The 20,725-nt window shown below is 43.8% G+C and overlaps 1 protein-coding gene across 3 annotated transcripts in view; it reads left to right on the top strand.

The window, feature by feature from the left end:
• Skap1 (src kinase associated phosphoprotein 1) overlaps window positions 1-20,725 on the top strand; it is a 296,507-nt gene that overhangs the window by 257,733 nt on the left and 18,049 nt on the right. For 2 of the 3 annotated variants that reach the window (XM_029484146.2, XM_085829237.1), the window contains exons 10-11: window positions 1,902-1,949; window positions 9,700-9,800. In XM_029484146.2, the coding sequence (XP_029340006.1) occupies window positions 1,902-1,949; window positions 9,700-9,800 (149 nt within the window). The remainder of the gene's footprint in view (window positions 1-1,901; window positions 1,950-9,699; window positions 9,801-20,725) is intronic. The other variant, XM_029484147.2, reaches the window with a different exon arrangement.

The raw sequence follows: 20,725 nt of genomic DNA, 5'->3' as shown, positions 1-20,725 counted from the left end.
AACATAAAATCAGGAGGTAGTTTGTGTTTCTTTGTTTGAGACAGGGTCTTACCGGTAAGCCCAACCTGGACCCAGACCCACCTGCCTCTGCCTTCTAAGTGGGATCAAAGGTGAGCGCCACCACAACCCACTCTACACTCGGGTATTCTCAGGGCTCTGGAGTAAACTAGCACATTTCATGCTGTTTCTGCTCTCCTTTGAGCTTAGGATTTACTTTCTCAAATCTGACATTTTCAAAAAGACTAGAGGGAGACTGTCCCCTGGCCATCTCCTCAAAGTTTCCATTTGTGGAGAAGCAAGGCAAGTGTGTGAAATAAAACCTAGGAAGAGGCAGTCAAGTATGCTCAGGAAAAACTGAGTCACCAGCTCTCAACCATGGCTGACTGTGCCCTAGCCTCTGTGTGTCTGTCTGAATGACTGACTGACTGAATGTGGGTCTAAAAGAAAAAAGAGAGGAGGGCTAGTTGATGAAAAAGTCATTGAGCCTATTTCTGCCCATATCTATGTATACATATGTTATAATTCTATCTCCTAAAATAGGATTATTAAATGTGGCCCTAATTCTCATACTCTTGTAATAAAGACCCACCTCCTATTGTGTCACGTAGTGTCACGTAGTGTGAAGCCTGAGATGAAATGGCTTAATGAGGGTAAGAAACTCAGGCCAATCACGTTGTGACTTTGGCCATATAAACACTTGACTGGAGTTAGACACTAGCATTGACTTAGAACCCATTGTGAATCCGCAGTAATTAATTAAAAGGCCATTCCATCTGCCCTCAGGAGCCTATATTCTAATGAACAAGGCAGACTGAATACAACAGTTAAAGAATAAAAATAAAAATAACTACAGGCCTCAAGTACCAGGAACATAAAACTATGTTCATGACCAGCCTCCGATACAGCTGAACAAAAATGGATATGTTAAAGACTAATTAATCACAGAAGGTTTAAAACCCACTTCCAATCACACACACACACACACACACACTTACTCTGGATGACTAAAACCAAGGAAGATGCCTCCATGGAGATAATAAATGCAAGCAAGCATTCCACAAAGAGAAGTGAGGACTTACGAAAAGAATCAGGTCTAAAGAAAAGCCTCTTGAGCCGGCTGGTGGTGGCACACGCCTTTAATCCCAGTACTTGGGAGGCAGAGGCAGGCGGATTTCTGAGTTCGAGGCCAGCCTGGTCTACAAAGTGAGTTCCAGGACAGCCAGGGCTACACAGAGAAACCCTGTCTCGAAGAAAAAAAGAAGAAGAAGAAGAAGAAGAAGAAGAAGAAGAAGAAGAAGAAGAAGAAGAAGAAGAAGAAGAAGAAGAAGAAGAAGAAGAAGAAGAAGAAAGGAAGGAAGGAAGGAAGGAAGGAAGGAAGGAAGGAAGGAAGGAAGGAAGGAAGGAAGGAAGGAAGGAAGAAAAAGAAAATCCCCTTGGTGATCCAATTGGAATTGTTTTTGAAGTTCCACCAAGGCTGAAACCTTGACATGCTTGTCCATTGACATATCTCTGCAGCCCCCTGTATATTGTATGTGCTTCAAAACCAGTCAGGAATAGAAAAAAGGGGAGGAGAGGAGGCCCATTTGAAGGTGTGAGATAATTGAAGGGAGAAAAAAGAAAAGAAAAGAAAATGCGTTAACTAAACTTCCCTTAAAGGAGAGAATTTCCTAACTAGACGTGGTAGCATCGGCCTGTAATCCCAGCTCTTCAGAGGCTAAGGTAGTGGGATCACAAGTTCAAAGCCAGCCTGGGCTCCATAGCAAGACCCTGCTTTGAAACACAAGAAAGAAGAGGGGGTCACTGAGCTCAGAGAAAGGTGACCCCCCCTCCCCTCAAAAGAAAGAGCACGAAGACCGGCACCCCCCACACCCTATGCTAATGCTGACCGTTTGTTCCCTCAGATGATGATGATCTAGAAGAGGATGCATGTGGCGCTCATCGGCGACGAGGTATAAGACAAAGTCGCACCACATGGGGTGCATCAATGTGGCTTCCGGTTTGAGAATGCGCTATCGTTAGTGGTCCTAAAACATTATCCCAAAAACCCAAAATATAGTGACTGGATAGAGAAGTGCCTTAACTTTCAACGCAGACACCCAATCACTTTAACCGATGTCCTAGCACACCCAAGATTTGTCTTTAGAAGGTGGGAAGCCAAACCAGATTTTTTTTTTCCTATCAGTATTTCTTAAATCAGTGCAGTGAAAATAGCATTGTCTCGTCGAAGATCAGAAGATTGAGAGTGGAAATGTCTCCTCTCTGAGCGGCCCGGAGATTGCGAGTCGAGAGAGGAATAGAAATGTGTCAGATCTGAAAAGTGCGCCTGGGGTGAAGGATAGAACGACTGAGGGATGCTGACCTCTGATGGGCTGGTTTGATTCCAGGCACATTTGGAAATGAATATGTAACAGGTTTGTTGAATACAAAATTACATCTTATTCATCCTGGACTGTTAGCCATGCCTCAGGCTCTTAGTGAGCCCATCCCTGGTAAGGTCAGATGCTCTTGGGAGTCTCCTTAAGTGGACCAAGGACTCACTCCTTCACTGTCAGTGAAGGAGTGTTGCACGTTGCTTGGGCCACCTCAAGGACATTTATTCTATCAGCAGAGTCGGATTCAAGAATTATTTAGATATGAGCAGATTTTTTTTTTCTTAGAATCTATGGAATTCATAAGCTTAGAAGTTCTTTCCCGGCTTCCCTCCCTGCTCTCTGGCTCTTTGCTCATTCTTCTCTTGCCTCCCTCCTTTGCTTTTGACTTTTCCTCTCATGCATAGTCATCTAGAAAATCCTCTTTTCCCTTTCCGGTCGCTGCAGGAAATAAGTGTACGTGCGAGTGTGCGTGCGAGCATGCGTAAGAGGAGAGGCAAGCTCCGGTCTCAGTCTTGGTCCTAGCCTTCTACCTTGTGTGGTGCGAGCAGGGTCTCTTTGTTGTCTTGGCCCTACAGTGTTTGCCTGGCTGACCTGCTGGCTCATGACCAGCTACCCAGGATTCTTTAGTCTCTTGTCTCCCATCTTGCCATGGAAGCACTGGGATCACACACATGTGACCTCTCCTGGCTTTTAGATGGACTCCAGTTATTAAAACCTAGGTCTTCATGCTGGCTAGACAAGGGCTTTTCCCCCACTGGGCCATCTTCCCCATCCCTGCAGGAAATGACTCTTCGAGGGTTAGTGAAGGACTCAGGTTTGCAAAGATCCAACTTCTCCCTGGGAAGAGCGAAGACAGTCAGAGGTCATGAAAGCACTCGGGATGCCTAAGCTTTGAGAATGTCAGCTCCTGATCATTAGCCCATGGCATTAAATCCTCTAAAACCGAACTTCTGAAGTTAGGGTTGTGAGCTTTCGCCTTTAATGGCTGAAATCACTCTCCAGCCCTGAAACCTAATTTCTATTCTTTTCTACTTGCCATATAGAAAACTCTGTTGTAACCTAGCGCGTCCCAAATAAGGCTTTTCTCCATCTACTTCTGTCTCCAGCATAGGGAGAAACAGCTACCACACGGATCCCTTGGGTGGGATAACTAGAAACTTCCTGTGGCCAACATTGCATTAAACTCTATTCAGGAAGTGCCAGTGTCCTGGCAAAGTCTGGCTTTCCCTCCCAGACTCCTCCCTCCTCTCATTTTCTCCTGCCTGCCCCTCCACTCAGGTTCTATCTGGGAGATAAAAGGAGATTCATTTCTTAGCTATCCCAACAGGTATAATTCAATTAGGATTTTTTTTTTTTAAAGAAGTCTTTTGTTCCTCATACATTCTGCCTCCCAAATAGGTGTCGTTAGCATCAGGCTAGCTCTAAATATGTTTCTGAGGCTTGTACTTCCACCAGTTATAATGATTGGTGACTTGCTGATTAAAAAACAGGAGGTCTTTTCGCTCCCTCTGCAGAATCTGAGGCAGTGATTTTTATTATTTGTGTTTACTTATTTATTTATTGAATTTATATAGTGCCTTTCCTCCAAAGGAGCTATAGAAACTGCAGCACATATGTAATTTCCCAATGTCATCTCTAAGTTTTATAACAACAAAATATAGAGATCTGGGGGAAGGGCTAACAGCCTGAATGAAGGCATTTAAAAGGCTGGGACAGAGTAAATTCTTAGGTCACAGATGAGCTATGTACATATGTGTCTTTTAGTTTTTTCTCAGGTGTCATGTGTTTGGGAGGGAAAGATCTGTCCCGGCTGCCTTCCCACCAAGAAGCTATGGCTGACACATCTGAGGACTCTTCTCTATCCCACAGACCCTGTCACTTGATGCTGCACTTTCTCTGACAGAACTGCTAACATTTTTCAAGCCTACCCCCAGATCTTATCCAAAGAGGGAGAGAGGAACAGAATTCAGTTTATCCTTATTGAGTGTTAATGACCCTGTAAGATGCAATTTCTTTTATTTTATTCTGTTACCTAGAAAATCTATCACAGCCTTGTAGTATTGATTGCCCAATCTATAAAGAGCTTGCTTTACAGCGTGACTGTTAGTAACATGGTTACTTTAATGAGTGACTCTTCAACACCTCAGATTTTCTCTAAATTCCAGCTTGGCAGTCCCACAGGATCTAACATTGACGGTCTTTAGTGGTGAGGTCATATTTTCCTGCTTTGCTGTGAGAAACTTCTGGGTAGCCCAAAGCAAGACTCACTGTGAGCTGTTGGTATAAAATTTTCCTTTGCTTGGGTGTGCCATACTGTAGAGACAAGTCACCCTTAGACACATAAAGTTGCTAGCCAAAGAAGGTCTTGGAACAGAGCTCTCCTTTCTTTCTCTCCCTCTCTCTCTCTCTCTCTCTCTCTCTCTCTCTCTCTCTCTCTCTCTCTCTCTCTCTCTCTCTCTGTGTGTGTGTGTCTGTAGCTATGTCTATGTCTATGTCTCTCTCTGTCTCTATGTGTTTCTGTTTGTCTCTGTGTCTGTCTATCTGAGTGTCTCTGTTCATTTCTCTGTTTCTGTGTGTCTCAGTATATCTCTGTCTCTTTCTTGTGTCTCTCTCTGTCTTTGTGTGTCTCTCTGTCTGTCTATCCTTCTATTTATCTCTCGGTGTATCTCTGTTCCTCTCTCTCTCTCTCTTCTCTCTCTCTCTGTGTCTGTGTGTGTGTGAGTGTGTCTATGTGTCTGTGTGTCTCTGTCTTTCTGTCTCTCTCTGATTGTGGGCAAACCAGGCTTAGTGCTTAGTCTTATAAACATGGAGTCGTGTCAGAAGAATGGTCTTTCATCGGCTTTCCATCCTGGAGACCCTCTGTCAGCCCACGGTGGTGCCTGCTGACAGAAAACTCCTACACCAAACAAAAGGGAGCTACATGGGCTCCTGTGGCTCTTGTCCTCTGTTTTTCCAGGACCAACCTTGAGTTGAGCATCACCCACTAACATTTTAACCCAAGAAAAGGAACCGATGAGGTGAGAATCAGGCTCTGTGATTGGTCTCCACACATAAACCATACTTACGAAATTAAGGAGCATAGTAATTTCATAAGTCAAGGTGAAATGGGCTTGAACATAATCAAATGGTATGGAAAATGAGCAGAAAAATATTCTTCCTGCTCTGGTGTCACAGTGAGTGGCACCTGGCAAGTTTCTTCATATTTCTGAAATTGTTAATAAGGTAGCAGTGGGTGTCTGCTTTGAGTGTACTATAACATGGTGGCCCCTCCTGGCTTGGCTTAGACTACAGCATTTGAAGCCACTGTTTACAGAGTTGGTCCAACTCTCACTGGGCCCTACTGTGGTTGGTTTGTTTTCAAGGCTTTGTCTGGTGCCCCTAATTTAAACAGCTGTGCCTAAGGCCAGACCTCACTGACATAGCCCCCTTTACTCTTCAAGAAAATGTAAACCCCACACTGACCTGCCTTTAGCCTCTTTTCCCTGCTCACAGCTTGACTTCTGAAGCTCTCAGGCCCCTCAACAACTAAGCTGTAGGGGAGCAGTCATCTTCTGCTGTGCCTGAAGACAAGGAGGACTAGATAGAGGTGTCCTGGTCCTTTTCCTAGGAGCCGCCATTGACTCTGTCACCAGTAACACCAGCTTGAACTCCATAAAAGGAGAAAAGCCCATCCTGGTCACAAAGAATCTGGTGTGGAACAATTCCTCATACCCACCTGGGGAACGGAGAAACAATTCTGCCCGGTGCTCTGCTTTGTGATGACTTTGCTCACTTGAAGCTTAGCCTCCCTCACAGGGGATTAGAAAGAACAAGACACTCCCATTCCTACCCCACCCCACCCCCATTTTCTCTAGAAACACTCCTTCCCATCTCTGCTTGCAATTTAAATGCAGCGATCATCGCCATTAGCTCCCCTATCATTGTAATTGTTGTTAATTGTTATAACTGTTTTAGTTATTAGTGTTGTCATTATTGCTCTAGGTCCTCTGTCTGTTTTATGCTGAATATATTAGAGCTTTTGCTTTTGAATTACCAGGCTTTGTTTAGTGCAGAGTTCCTTTTTTTTTTATTTTTTTTTATTTATTTATTTTTTTTTTTTTTGGAGAGACGTTGAGAAACGCTGGCATTAAGCTTTCATTCTTTTGTCTTTCATTCCAAATGGACAGACTAGAAAAAAAATAATTAGATGGACTAATGTCCTCAAAATGAGAATGAGGGTGTTTTGAATTAATTAAGTGGTCAGAAGATTGCATCATTTCTGACTTAGGCTCTTCCCAATGTGGTGGAGACCTAACTGAGCCAAAATCTAGTCTACAGAGGCAAGCCTTGTCCTCAGGCTCCTAACTCCTGTCATTATCCTATAGGAACCAGTATCTGCCCTCATCCTTGTTACCATCCTGTCTGAGGGTAAGCAAGCCTGGTCTAGGGCACAGCGGAAACTCATGGTGCAGACCTGCAGTCCTTCAGGCCCTTCCTAAGGCCAAGCTTCAGGAATGAAGTCTTGCTCAGCCTGAGCTCCTCCCAACTTGAAGATCTTTCTGTGATTCTCAGCAGGTCAAACTTTTGAAGCTTCAAAGAATCCTCCCCTGACTGCGAGGACTCTGCTAAGCCCCCTCTTATACATAGATAGCATCCTTGAGTTCCTCCGTCCTGAATACTGGTATAGTAACTCTGGTCCACAGCACCTCCCCAGCTAGAGGGTAGCCTGGAGAGCAGGGACTGTCTGTGACCTGTGTGGAATCCTCAGTATCTAGGATAGTCCCTGGTTTTATGCACAGGCCTGATGGATGCCAAGGAATGAAGTTGCCTGTACACATATGCATAAATATGAATCTTAGAAGTTAAACAAGGATCTTGTACTATGGGGGTCCAATCTTATCCAGCTAAAGATCCCTCATTGATCTTCTTAATACCAAAAGACTCTGTGGGCAGCGGGTTAAATACATTCCCCAGTTTTAGCCTTATTCTGCTTGACTGCTCAGAGCTGTTTGTCATGGTCCTTAAGCATGGGTAGGGCTGTCTCCTGGGTTCCTGAACACCAAAGGCCTTCTGTATTCCTCCTGTCTATGGTTGATTAAGTCTGTCTCCCTGTCACCCTGCACCCCAGCTCCCTGTTTTTTTTGAGCTCCCTGTATTCTCTCACCCTATAGCCCAGGCTACTCTTGAGCTCACCTTGTAGTCCAGCTGGCCTCAAACTCAAAGCAATCCTCCTGCCTGAGCCTTCTGATAGCTGGGATTATATAGGTGTGAACTACTCTAACTGGTTTGTAATGTGTCTTTAGCTTAGGTCTTTCCCCAGGTGGTCTCCTCCACCATTATCGAGTCATGGTAGGAATCTCATATCCATCCAAAAGATACCTTAGGAGCTGTCTCATCCCCAAGCACACTGTGAGGATCAGAAACTCAAAGAGATGATGCACTAGGCCAGAGAGTGCCAAGGTAGCTCTGCCAGTCTTCCCACCATTCATAAATAGCCAAATTGGGGTTTTGAAATCTGTTTTTTATTAAAAAAAAATGTTTTTCCCTGTCACCTACAAACCCACAAAGAATATTAATGCCAAGTGGCTTCTCGTTCCTAGACCTAGGCAAAGTCTCGGGATGATTTATAAACTCCCTTACAACTGAGAATGTATGGCATAGCCTCTGGGGAAACTACCATCACTTTCTAAGGTTGATATTTCTCTATCATTTCATGCACTGATGTCCCCCAAAAATATATGCTTTCTCTTTTCAACAGCTAGCGTTTTTCTCCCAATATATTTTTCTTCCCAGCGTGTTCTTCAGTCGATGGCAGGTTTCCGTGGCAGTTACTTCTGTATGCTGCCCTCTATTGTCTGCCACAGAGACAATTCTCTGTGTAAAGAAAACACGCGGTCTCTACGGTTGACATTTTTATTTCTGTTTGCAATCTGCTCTTTTACCCAAATGAGCCAATCTCCCCTCTGCTTTTGTGCACTTTAAGATGCCTAATAAGAGTCTTTTACAAAGACATACACGGATCTGTTCCACTGCGCCTGTCTAATTTGAATTATTCATAAGTTAGGAACTAACTGGGGCGGGAGCAAGCACAGCCAGGTCCTTTGTGGTGCCTCCCTGACCATTCGCATCCCATCTGTTGCCAGTCAAGAGCAGCCTTAGAACCATGGGTGCTCACGAGAGAATCCAGACAAATCCAGACAAATTGGTGAGACAGAATCCCTAGAAATCACACGATTTTTTTTTTCCACTCCATTTTTCAAGACAGAGTGTTACAGTGAAACCCAGGCTGGCTTAGAATTCATGATCCTCCTGCATCAGCCTCCTAGCTAAAAATCACACCGGTTTTTAACTACATCTCAGGACTCCTGAGTCCTGTCGATCAAATCTCACCTTTGGAAGGTGATTGGCTCACAGGTCTAGTATGGAATAGTCTAAGAAACTCCCAAGTGTCCCTGGTCCAGTGGGCATTAGCTCTCCCGCCATTCAAAGCCCCGCATGTTCGCCCACTGTGTCCGATGGTGTTTAACCTTTCCGGGTAGAAGAGGATCAATACAAATTCTTCATTGTTAAGAATCGATGGCTGTCCTGTGGCATCACTGCCATCTAGTCTGGCTGAGGAGCCCAGTAAATCTCTCCTGTGCTGTCTAAAGCTTGGTTTGGTGTCTTCAGTTGCTTTCATTTTTAATGCAGATCAGTTTGGTTTCTGTTCCCCGGGGACTTGCAGATAAATCTTGGCAGACATGTTCAGGGTCTACAAATGAGATGCTGGAAAAGGGCCAGCCCACCCAGAATTTAGTTGTAATGGATGAGACACCCCCACGGCTCCACTTAAAGACGGGGCTATTCGGTTCAGTATTTATTGGTGACTACCTCTTAAGGTACCTGGGATGAAGCTCCTGGGTAACAGAGGAGGCCAGTATGTGAGGCATGATGATGCAGAAGGGTGCTGGCTGACTCAGCCTCTCTCGTGGACAGGCAGAAGGATCTGTTCCTTCAGATACATAAAGAAGAGATGCACTCCGGTGTTTGGATGCCCTGGATCAAGAAATCTAGCGGGAAACATCTTTGTGCTGCTTGTTTGCAAACCAACTGAGAAATTATGTGCCCGGTTTTCTTCTATTAATAAACACATCTATTACCATATTGTTGAGCAGCACTCCTACTAGGGGTGATCTGTAAATATTTTATGCGAGTTAATGATCTCGTCCTCCCATAGTCCTTTGCTCTGAGTGTTTGTCATCTGGGGCCCCCTGAATCTTAAGTTTCCTAGAAGCTGTATCAGAACCCCGATTTCCATTTGCAGCCAATCTGATTCCTTTCATCTTTGCTTTCTCTTCTCTTTGATCAGTGGACTATGCCGATTATTACCAGGGCCTATGGGATTGCCATGGTGACCAGCCAGATGAACTGTCCTTCCAACGGGGTGACCTCATCCGCATTCTGAGCAAGGTAAAAATGTAGACTATAGGGCTTGGAGCCAAAGCTATGATTTTACTCCCGTTAGTATACTTAGTGTAACCAGAATGGTCCCATGTTATTACACCTCACTCTGTATATTATATGGTTCTCCTTACACACAGACCAAAATTCCCTTTAATGTATAATGGTTTTGGAAATTTTTTGATTAAAAATTGAAGCCCAGGAATCATTTTTCTCACATTTTAAGGTACACTAAAGCAAATTTAAATATATATAATGAAGTAGATACAATACTAAAATTATGCCGGTCAAAATTTGATGTTTTCTGAGAACTTATGATATATAAAGGTCACACTATGTACATAATTTATTACCATATAATACTATTGAAAACATTCTGGCTAGGTACACTAGATTTTTATTTCATTTATAGATAAATGAGACAATAATATAATTACCTGGGGAGGAGGAGTCAGAACCTGTTAGCTCAATTGATTTGAGCCAGTGCTGATAAGGCCAACCTACTGAATTCAATTGCACGCAGCCCCGCTAACTTTATTCTCTTCCTCAAGCATAAGCCAGCCCTAGACTCAGCTAACACATGCTATTGTTGATCCTAAAGCAACAGGGCTTTATTTAAAAGGGATAGAGTATTGCCTGTCTATCATAAAAGAATTTTCTGGAGTTGCAGGCTACAGTTTGAGGGAATTATTAATCATCATCCTATAAACAACCAAAAAAGACCACATATATTATAGAGCCAAACTAAGACAGCACGTCTTATTCCTAAGAGAATTTATCACAGAGGCTGTTCTCTATGCAGCCCGTCAATATCTATAAATACAGTTTTGAAATGGGCATAATGTGCTCTTTAATTGGTGAGTATATGAATGTCACAGAGGATTACGAGAAACCCACTGTCCTATGAACATCACATCTGCCATTTCTCTTATTCTAGGACAGGTCCTACTTATGCTAAGGGTCTGTTTGTGCTTGAGATATTCTGTGAACTCCTTTACAGAAGACCAAGGGGCAGGGGAAATGGCTCAGTGGGTAAAGGTACTTGCTGCCAAGACTAAAGACCTGAGTTCAGTCCCAGAGACGATGTGGAAGGAGAGGACTGACTCCTGAAAGGTGTCCTCTGACCTCCACAGGTGCATTGTGGCATACACACACGGTAAATTAGTGAATAAAAATATAATAAATAAATAAAATGTAATAAAATCCAAAATGTAAAACAATAAAATAAAATGTAGTAAAAAAAAAAGAAAGAAAGAGAGAGAGAAGAGAAGAGAAGAGAAGAGAAGAGAAGAGAAGAGAAGAGAAGAGAAGAGAAGAGAAAAGAAAAGAAAAGAAAAGAAAAGAAAAGAAAAGAAAAGAAAAGCCGGGCGTGGTGGCGCACACCTTTAATCCCAGCACTCGGGAGGCAGAGGCAGGTGAATTTCTGAGTTCGAGGCCAGCCTGGTCTACAAAGTGAGTTCCAGGACAGCCAGAGCTATACAGAGAAACCCTGTCTCGAAAAACCAAAAAAAAAAAAAAAAAAAAAAAGAAAAGAAAAGAAAAGAAAAGAAACAAACCAAGTCTGACTCCAGATGTCTTCCAGGCCCCTTTAAACAGTAACTAAATTCAGACCTTGCCCTTTGCAGGAAGCTAAGGGCTTTGTAGGCCCTGCTGGATGAAATCGCGACGTTCTAGCGATTTCTCCGGAGACTCTAACTCAGCACTACCCTACCACAATTTCGGTGCAGCTCCAATACACCAAGAATAAATTGGAAGCAGAGAAGGGAGTGGACACTGGCCTGATTGGTATTTCAAATGCCCGAAAGCAAGGTTTGCTGTGTAATAGAATTTGTGTACATTACTGTGCTGGCATTACGGGGTAATCGAGTTACCCACTCAGGTGTGACCAGGCCTCTGTTTGCCCAGAGCCTGCAGGTGAACAAATTAACTGTTTACATTGTCTAGAGGTGCCTGCAGCAGGAGGGGGGGAGTGCAGAGCCAGACTGGCGGCTGGCCTTCTCTCTGTCATGATTATTTTGTTTGTTTTACATGTCTTTTGCCTTTGTTAATGGCTTCTCACCGGGGGTCCCTTCCCTCTAGTTAGATCTAAGGGGCTGTGCAGTGACCTGTCCCCTTATAGAGTGGTGTGTGGTTACCATGGCTGTGGCATTTCTATGAGATGCCTAAGAACATTAGACTGGGCTTTTAACATCAAACCTCCCCTCCCCTCCTCCATGACTACATGCTAAGGCATCAGAGTTTAATTCAGGGAAAATGCCTCACTGCCTTTATTCTGTCAGTGTCTTTCTCCACTGTTCCGGAAGGTTCTAAGTCTATCAGTATCTCTGCCCTCTAAGCAATACCAGGTGCCTCTCTTCCTCATACTGCTAATCCCTGCAAATCAGAGGAGGAGATTCAAAGGTTGTAGTTCAAGGACCATTCCTTCTGCAAGCTTCATTCTGTTTAACGTCGGCTTAGGGAGCATCTGAGATTGGATTTACCCTGATTCTATTACCTAACTCGATCAGAGCCCTTGGACAAAAAGGAACCTTAAAAGACCTCCCTTCCTATTTGCTTGTCTCTAAAAAAAAAAAAAAAAACACAAATGAACCAATTCATACAGATAGAAAAGGAGATTCTGATGCCATCTAGATGTTGAGCCATTTCCCCCGCTCTCTAGAATTCTCTCTCCGGCTCTTCCTACCTCAGCCCCAGCTGGCTTCCTTGGCCAGAATGAACCTGCCTCTCATACCTGGAGCAAGAGAACAAACTGATGCACACTGAGTTTAGTCCAAGAGAATGGTGTCTGGAGTCCTCCGTATTTCTTCCCTGCAAAGGCCGGGAGCCCCTTGGCTGAGCAAGAAAGGCCTCTGTCTAGAACCCTGCCGAATGTCTCCCTGCAGGATGCACGACACAGCTGTGCAGCTCAGCTCCATGGACTTGTTTCCTCACCTGTAAAATGAGGGAGTTGTCTCTCCCACCCTAGATACTTTCATTTTGAACACAGTGGGCCTGATGTTGCAAAGCTGCTCGAGAAATCCACACAGCATTCTAGTGCAGCTTTAATGACTTGCTCCATTTGATCGACAAGCATTCCAACCACCACCTGTCTTGTCTTCACCCCATAGGTACAACTGGTTTACCCCTCTCAAAGTAAAACTTACAGTGCTGAGGATCAAATCCAGGGCCTTATGCATGCTAGGCCCTGCATGGTCTACTACCAAGTTAAATCCATAGCCCTTCATTAAGAAAACACTGTGGTGGGCGTGGTGACCCTCGAGAGACAGAGGCATGCCAATCTCTGATTTTGAGGCCACCCTGGTCAACATTCTGAGTTCCAGGACAGCCAGGACTACATAATAAAGAAACCCTGTCTCAGAAAAAAAAAAGAAAGAAAAGGCTGCGAGGAGAGAGTCTGGAAGAAGGAGACTCAAGGCACGGAAGTAAGATGAGCAGATAGAAAGGGGGAAGATGTCAGCTTTTAACCCTGGGCTGTCCTTGCTGGCCCTGCTGGGATCAGGGGATGTTTGCTTGCTTGCTTGCTTGTTTTATTTAACATGTATTGGTATTTTGTCTGTACATATGTCTGAGCCCATAGAGGTCAGAAGAGGGCTTTGGACCCTCTGAGACTGGAGTTACAGATGGTTATGGGTCACCATATGGGTGCTGGAAATTGAAACTGGATCCTCTGGAATGGTAGGCAGTGCTCTTAAACATTGACCGAGATCTCCAGCCCTGTAATACACACACACACACACACACACACACACACACGATACATTTTATATAGATAGATAGTACATGATTGATAGATAGATAGATAAAGAAATGTACTTCGGGGCTGGTGAGATGGCTCAGTGGGTAAGAGCACCCGACTGCTCTTCCGAAGGTCCAGAGTTCAAATCCCAGCAACCACATGGTGGCTCACAACCATCCGTAACGAGATCTGACTCCCTCTTCTGGAGTGTCTGAAGACAGCTACAGTGTACTTACATATAATAAATAAATAAATCTTTAAAAAAAAAAAAAAAAGAAATGTACTTCGTAGTTATCCAAACAGCCTACCACTTGTCCTGTTCTCAGGTAGGTTATTTGTGTAACCTTGAAAAAAGTCAAAAAAAAAAAAAAAAAAAAGCGGGGCATGGTGGTGCACACCTTTAATGCCAGCACTTGGGAGGCAGAGGCAGGCGAATTTCTGAGTTTGAGGCCAGCCTGTTCTACAGAGTGAGTTCCAGGACAGCCAGGGCTACACAGAGAACTCCTGTCTCGAAAAAAAAAAAAGGGGGGGGGGGAGGGGAAAGTCACTTAAACATTCTAGGCTTTAATGTCCTTATCTGTAAAAAGTAGGATAGTTTCCATTCATAGGGTTGTGGTCAGAGAATGTATGTTAAGGCATATTTAGCCCTTAAGTAATGACAACTCCTATATTCTTCTTTCCTATCCACTAATACTACATCTAAAGGACCCTTTGTGTTGGGCATTTCCTTGTGATTTCAATAAATCATTGATACAGTAGAGCAAAATGAGGGCCAGCAAGATGGCTCGGTGGGTGAAGATGCCTGCCACCACGCCTACTCCTTGAGTTCCATCCCTTGGACCCACATGGCAGGAAGAAAGAATCAACTCCCAGAAGTTGTCCCCTGAGCGCCACATGCTTGCCTGTTGGCACATGCGCATGCACAAGCTGTGGCACTCGCACGCACACACATATAAACAAATTTAATTCCTTTTGGATATATATATATATATATATATATACATATATATATATATACATATATATATATATATATATGTATGTATGTAATGAGAAAAGTGGTCATACACCAAGAACTCAGAAGCTCCATCGGTTGAGACACAAAGTTCTCTCACGTAGGTAAGAACACTCACTACGCAGTGAAGAGGCCTATGTGGAAATCCACTGTGTCTTTGTGGTTTAGAAATATCATCATTGACACCAGAAAGTCTCCAAAGCTCTCTTCCAGAAGAGGCCTGAGCCATGTACCCATCTCAGGAGCAGTAACAAGGACACAGCCAGCAGAGAGCCCTCCCGCGGTCCGCCCCTCAGCACATCCAAACATTCCGAGGCCCCATGCCGCTTCATGCCCACTTAACTCGCTGACTTCTAATTTGGATCTTAAAATATATTAGAGAAAGATTTTAATAACGAAGCGGATGTGAACATCCAGCGGATGTTCCTGCAACTCCTTTTGGGCCCAGAGATTTCTGAGCGGCTTTTGCTGGTAAGAGCCTCTCTTCCTCCCCCTGGAGGAGCCAGGACACAGCGCCAGACACAGCAGGGCGGTTTAGCTCTTTTCAGTGGCTCCAGATTGTGGCGCTGGTGCAGGTCTCCTCATACGTAACGGATCACTCCTGAGAGCCTGCCTCTCGTAAATTACTTCCCACGATGCCGGCGACCACCGCAGAATTCAAGTTTGAACAGAGCAGAGAAAAGGTGTTTGAGAGGCCTGTTCACTCGGCTGCATTTTAATTTCCTTTTCAATCTTGTCCCAATTAATTTCACAGAATTAATCTCACAGAAGCAAACTCGGCGGCACTGAGGCTGTGTGGTTTTAGTGTGGCGGTCGCTCTGCCTGAACATGAAATAGGAGCTAATATAAAAATCCATCTGCTGTGTTTGAAATACACACCGGCTGCCGCTCGGTCCTGTCCGACATTCCAAGCATCAACAGCAGGGGGGAAAGTGATTTGGGGGTTAGTGGCCATCAGTACCTGGCAGGGGTTCAACAACAGGTGTACTCCAAAAATCCATTCTGTCTGAGCACCATGCATGACAGGGCAGGCGCTGAATCACTCTCGGGGCGAGGACATCGTGCCCTGGCTTAGCTCCTTGTATGTGAGGGCTGCAAGGGCCCTCTGGAATCCAGCGGCCGCTCTCCGGCCTCTTAAAGGATAAGTAAGATGCCTCTGTTTGGATTAGAGAAGTCACAAGTTTCCTGTCAGGGAAGTGACCTGACTTCCAGCCAGCAAGGTTTTCCCTTAGAAAGCATTCCTTCTAAATAGCATAGGTGCTTCTGCTGTCTGAAATACCACATAACTGAATGGCCAATGGGGAAAAGATAAGTTCTAGAAGTGATTTATGGCAGTAACATGAGCAGTCCAGCAAATAAAAAGGAGAAACTTTGTAGGGTGTAGAGGCACACACCTTTAATCCCTGCAGACTGAGGCAGAAGCAGGTAGATCTCTCTGTTGAGCAGCCTGGTATACAGAGCAAGTTCTGAGCCGGCCAGGGACATATATTGAGACTGTCTCAAAAACCAAAAGGAGAAACTCGGTTAACTGGAAACTAGAAGAACCAGGTACCCCTTGCCTCCTGTGTAGGTAAACTGAGCCAGAAGGATGCATCTCCAAAGCTTGGGTTGTGTCCTTCACCGATGAGTAATAGACAGCTCTAAGGCCTTATTTCTTTGGGAATCAGCATCGGAGCAACAAGTTGAGCATTCGTTAGGGTTGATACGTCCTGGCTAACCAGGACAGGAAGGTCTTTTCAGGGCCCGCAGTGCCAGTCTTTGGGCTGACATCTTAGCTGGTGGAAACAGTGTATCATGAAGCTCTTCATGTGGGTAGATGGACTTTCTATGAACGAGGATAGATTCTTTCTGTTACCTGGGATGAAACAGCTGTCTCTGGCTCGTGCTGCCTTGAATGTAGCAGGCCTGGCCGGGCACACCTGGGCTGTGTTAACATAATGCCTGTTGTAAGGGGATTTAAAAAACCCAGGGGTTTCTTCCCCCTTACCTCCTTAAAGGACTACTTAAGAATATAGACCTTTCTCTTCCCTTGGGCTGTTCCTTCCTTCCTTTCTTTTTTTTTTTTTTTTTTTTTTTTTTTTGGTTTTTCGAGACAGGGTTTCTCTGTGTAGCCCTGGCTGTCCTGGCACTCACTTTGTAGACCAGGCTGGCCTCGAACTCAGAAATCCGCCTGCCTCTGCCTCCCGAGTGCTGGGATTAAAGGCGTGCGCCACCACGCCCGGCATCCTTCCTTTCTTTAAAAAAAAAAAAAAAAAAAAATCTGTATATTATTTGAGAGAGAGAAAGAAAGAGAGAACGTGCAATGATATTTCCTCTTTTAGGTGTGTTTAGTTGAATGTGAGAACACCACTCATAAAAACCCCTAAGTTAATCCCTTTGATTGCTTTAAAGGAAGAATTTATTTATTTATTTATTTATTTATTTTTAATTTCAGGGCTCTGAGGGAAAGGAGGTGTTTGGTGACATCTAGTGTCCATTTAGGACTTCCTCAGGCGTCATACCCCCGGCTTGACTGAGTGGGGGGGATGGGCTAAGGTTATTTGGGAGGTAATTTGGGAGTCGTAAGTGGGGAAATATAGGCCTGGGGCACAGACTGCCCAAACAGTGTGATGAAACTGATCAATGCCTGTCAAAGAACTATTATTCACCTCTGACCTAACCAAAGGGGTAGGCAGGGGTAGACCATCAGAAGCTATCTTTTCTTATTTATAATGGCATGGGGGAAACGCAGAAGGTGTCCCCGCCACCCCATTTCATGTTAACAAGCAGGTCAACACCGTGCTGTGATGACGAAGATGATGATGGTGGTGGTATTTTCTCTCATTAATAATCCCTTTGGGAAGCAGGAGTTAGGGGGATGCGAATGAGATTTGGGGTCAGCTGGAAGGCAGCGGTCATACACCGGTCAAATTCAGTGGAGGCCATTCCTTTCCCCCAGACAGGAACCAATCGTCTAGAACAAACCCTGGCAGCCTCATTCCTTCCAGGTAATTTTTATAAATGAGGGGATACCCATTCCAAGAGAGGACAAAAGGGAGAGGGTGCTTGTTTGTGTGCACATGCATGTACATAGGCCTGCGAGCAAGGGGCCAACTGCAGGACAGCCCCATCCCATTGAATCCTGGCTCTTTATTATAAAAACCCTTTAAGAGAGAGAGAATACAACTGCACTTTTCTCTTTAATCTCCTTATTTCTAAACTGTTGTCCTAGACAGGATCTTTCACTTTCAACACACACACACACACACACCAGAGTCAGGTAGAAAGTCCCACACCAGATGTTTACACAGAACCACGTAAGCCATGAAGGGGTTAGGTTAATGCTCAGAATCACCCAACGCTTTACAAACTCCAGCATAAAAAAAAAAAAAAAAGCCAGCCATTTATTTTGCAGTGAATTTATAACAAATGCTGTTAAAGGCTTCGTCTTTTGACAGAGGTAATAATAAATTCACTGTTAAAGACGGTAGTTTAATTCCTTACACCTCCAATACTGCACAGAGTAAACCATATTCATCACCGAGTAATTTTTTACCACATAAATCTTTAAAACTAACCGGCGAAGGCTGTTGAGACTGAAATATTGTGAATTTATTAGATATGCCCATGTAGTATTGGATTCAGAGGTTTCCATTCGAATATATTACAGGGAAAATTTGTGTCTTTAACTGTGACATTCCCTCCATTTCCTGCCGCCAGTCCTATAACAAGCTGCTCCTCCAGAGTCAGCTACACGTCGAATAGACAGAGATTTAGCAATAAAGTCCTCGCTAATCTGCCAGAGAGGCTAGATGACATTTCAGTGATGTGCCCTATTTAAAAGGAGTCGCGAAAGCTTTGTTTCTGTGCAATTACGTTCTCAGAAGGAACCCAGCCTCTCCTGCTAGGGTTTTTCCAGATCGTATGGTTTCAGCACTCCAACCAAACTTGCAAAATACTGAGGCGCATTATAGTCTCGTAGCAAACATACAGAGCAGTAATTTCTGTCGAAGTTGGAAGATTCATTATGGGAAGTCAGGGGCAACCGTGAGAATACAGAAAGCGAGAAGCTGCTGACATCCACGGACAGAAGATATTTAATACTAATTAAAAGATTGTATTGATTCTCAGACCAATAATAGATGGTGTCCTCAGAAAACTTGCTATTTTAAATTTTTTCATGTGACAAGACATATTAATGACAATTAAATCCTCAAGATTTGAGAAAAAAAAAAATCCTTTTGCCCTACTATATTTTGAGTGAAATTCTGAACTGATAAAAGAAAACTCCAAACTTTTCTCATAATTTACCAATTAAGCAATGTTTAAACTATAACAAATTGGTGATATTAAATTATATCTCCAGTTTATTTAGGGGATGGTGATATACTTAAATTAAAAATATTTTTTTTATTTAGAGATGCCCTTTTTTTTTTTTTTGCATAAAGGCACAAGAGTTTCTCTGTCCCTACTAATACACTGTGTTAGGGAGGAGTTCCAAATCCAGAAACTTCCATGGAGCTTTTATGCACTTTTCAATTTCTTTTTCAAGAAAATGAAACCAAATAGGTTCCTAACCACTCAACAAAGGAGAAGACTCTCCTGGCAGCTCAAGACTGCAGCCCATCGGGACAATTGTTAAAAGCCAGGACTCTACTGCAAAGATAAGCATAATACCAGCAATTAATATTCAGTGTTTCACATTCTAGTCGAGAGGGTGTGTTTTTCTTTGTGATGTGGCTCATAAGCTGAGGGTGTCGGGAGCCAGATTCCTCTCGTGCATGAGGATTAAGGGGGGAAAAAAATAGCAACAACAATCCTTCCCCCATCTGTAAATGAATGAACATCTTGATTTTATAGCTATTTGCTTTGTAAAACTGAGAACTGAAACAAAAATTACTGGATGCCTAAGTAACACTTTAATTCGGAATTCATTTACGCAGTAGCTATGGAGTTGTCACAAACCATAATGCAGTATTTAATTAAAATAACAGAAGTGCATCTAGATATGTCCTGGGGTAGCTATCACCAAATGATAGTCTGTGCCATCAGTATTTTGTTTATGAAATGGCAGATTCTAAGGTGCAGCAAGGCTGAGGCGAGAGCATAAACATTTTAAACTTGCATTTTTAGAAAGGTTCTTTTTTTTTCCTGCTGCATCATTAATTTTTTTCTTCTGTGGTGTGTGTGTGTGTGTGTGTGTGTGTGTGTGTGTGTGTGTGTGTGTAGTGCGGTGGGGGTGACTTCTGGGATTGTTTTGCTGTGGATAAAGATCTCTCTTTCTAACTCTTGCTTTTCAACTATTGACCTCCCAAGCCTCCAAGGCTGTGAAATCCTGTCTGTTGTCATGGAAAGGCTCATGAGGTTCACAGGAGTCACAGCAAGCGTGGGACATCTCAGGCAGAACTTGGACGTGGATTCCAGGAGGGTAGGCTCACTGCACCGGTTCCCACCGTCTTCCTTACACCTTTTCCATCCATAAAATGTTCCCATGCTTGCCTGTTCTACCCTGTGGATGCTCACCACAGATGCCTTCCCTTTTCATAAACGCATAGCATCTATCTTGCACGCACCCACCATCTATCTCCACGTTCACATCGGCTGTCCCCTCCACCTCCTTGTCTGCAGAATTATGTTCAGCAAGGTCCCGATTTATAGGAAATAAATAATGAAAATGGAAGGGACTGGGAAAGATAATCGAAACATTCAAATTGTTATTTTTCACTGTACTTTACACAAGCAGAGCATCTGTAAACACCTAGAGAAGGTGTCGTCTGGTCCCTAAAAAGCTTTGCCTCCAGAATACCCTGACCAAGTCCGTCTCTGTCAGCATTGCTTCATCTCTGCTCCAACTCTCCTGCTCTTGGAGGCTCCCGCCATCTGACCTTTTTAAAATGGTAATTCATACCCCGCTATTGTTGTCTTTCTATCTGATTCTTATTTATCCTGCGTATAATGGCGTGTTTGTCACCACTTACGCTCTGTAAGATAATTCTAAAGACAGTAACACAGAAACAAACATAGCAGTCACCTTCTTAAAGAAAGAAAGAAAAAAAGTCCTTGTGGTGGCAGTATGAAGATGTTCTGAGAATGGTCTCACAGCCCAATCCTACAGCTAGGGTCTCCTGGAAGGAGGATTTCTTCTACACTTGTAATTATTTTAGCCCCTTTCACAGGTCACATAAAAAGTTAATTTCAATCGCT

Source organism: Mus caroli, unplaced genomic scaffold (assembly GCF_978045245.1).
Source record: "Mus caroli unplaced genomic scaffold, Mus_caroli_1 scaffold_13, whole genome shotgun sequence".
Taxonomy (NCBI): domain Eukaryota; kingdom Metazoa; phylum Chordata; class Mammalia; order Rodentia; family Muridae; genus Mus; species Mus caroli.
Note: the sequence above shows the minus strand (reverse complement) of the source record. Positions and strands in the feature narration are given on the sequence as shown.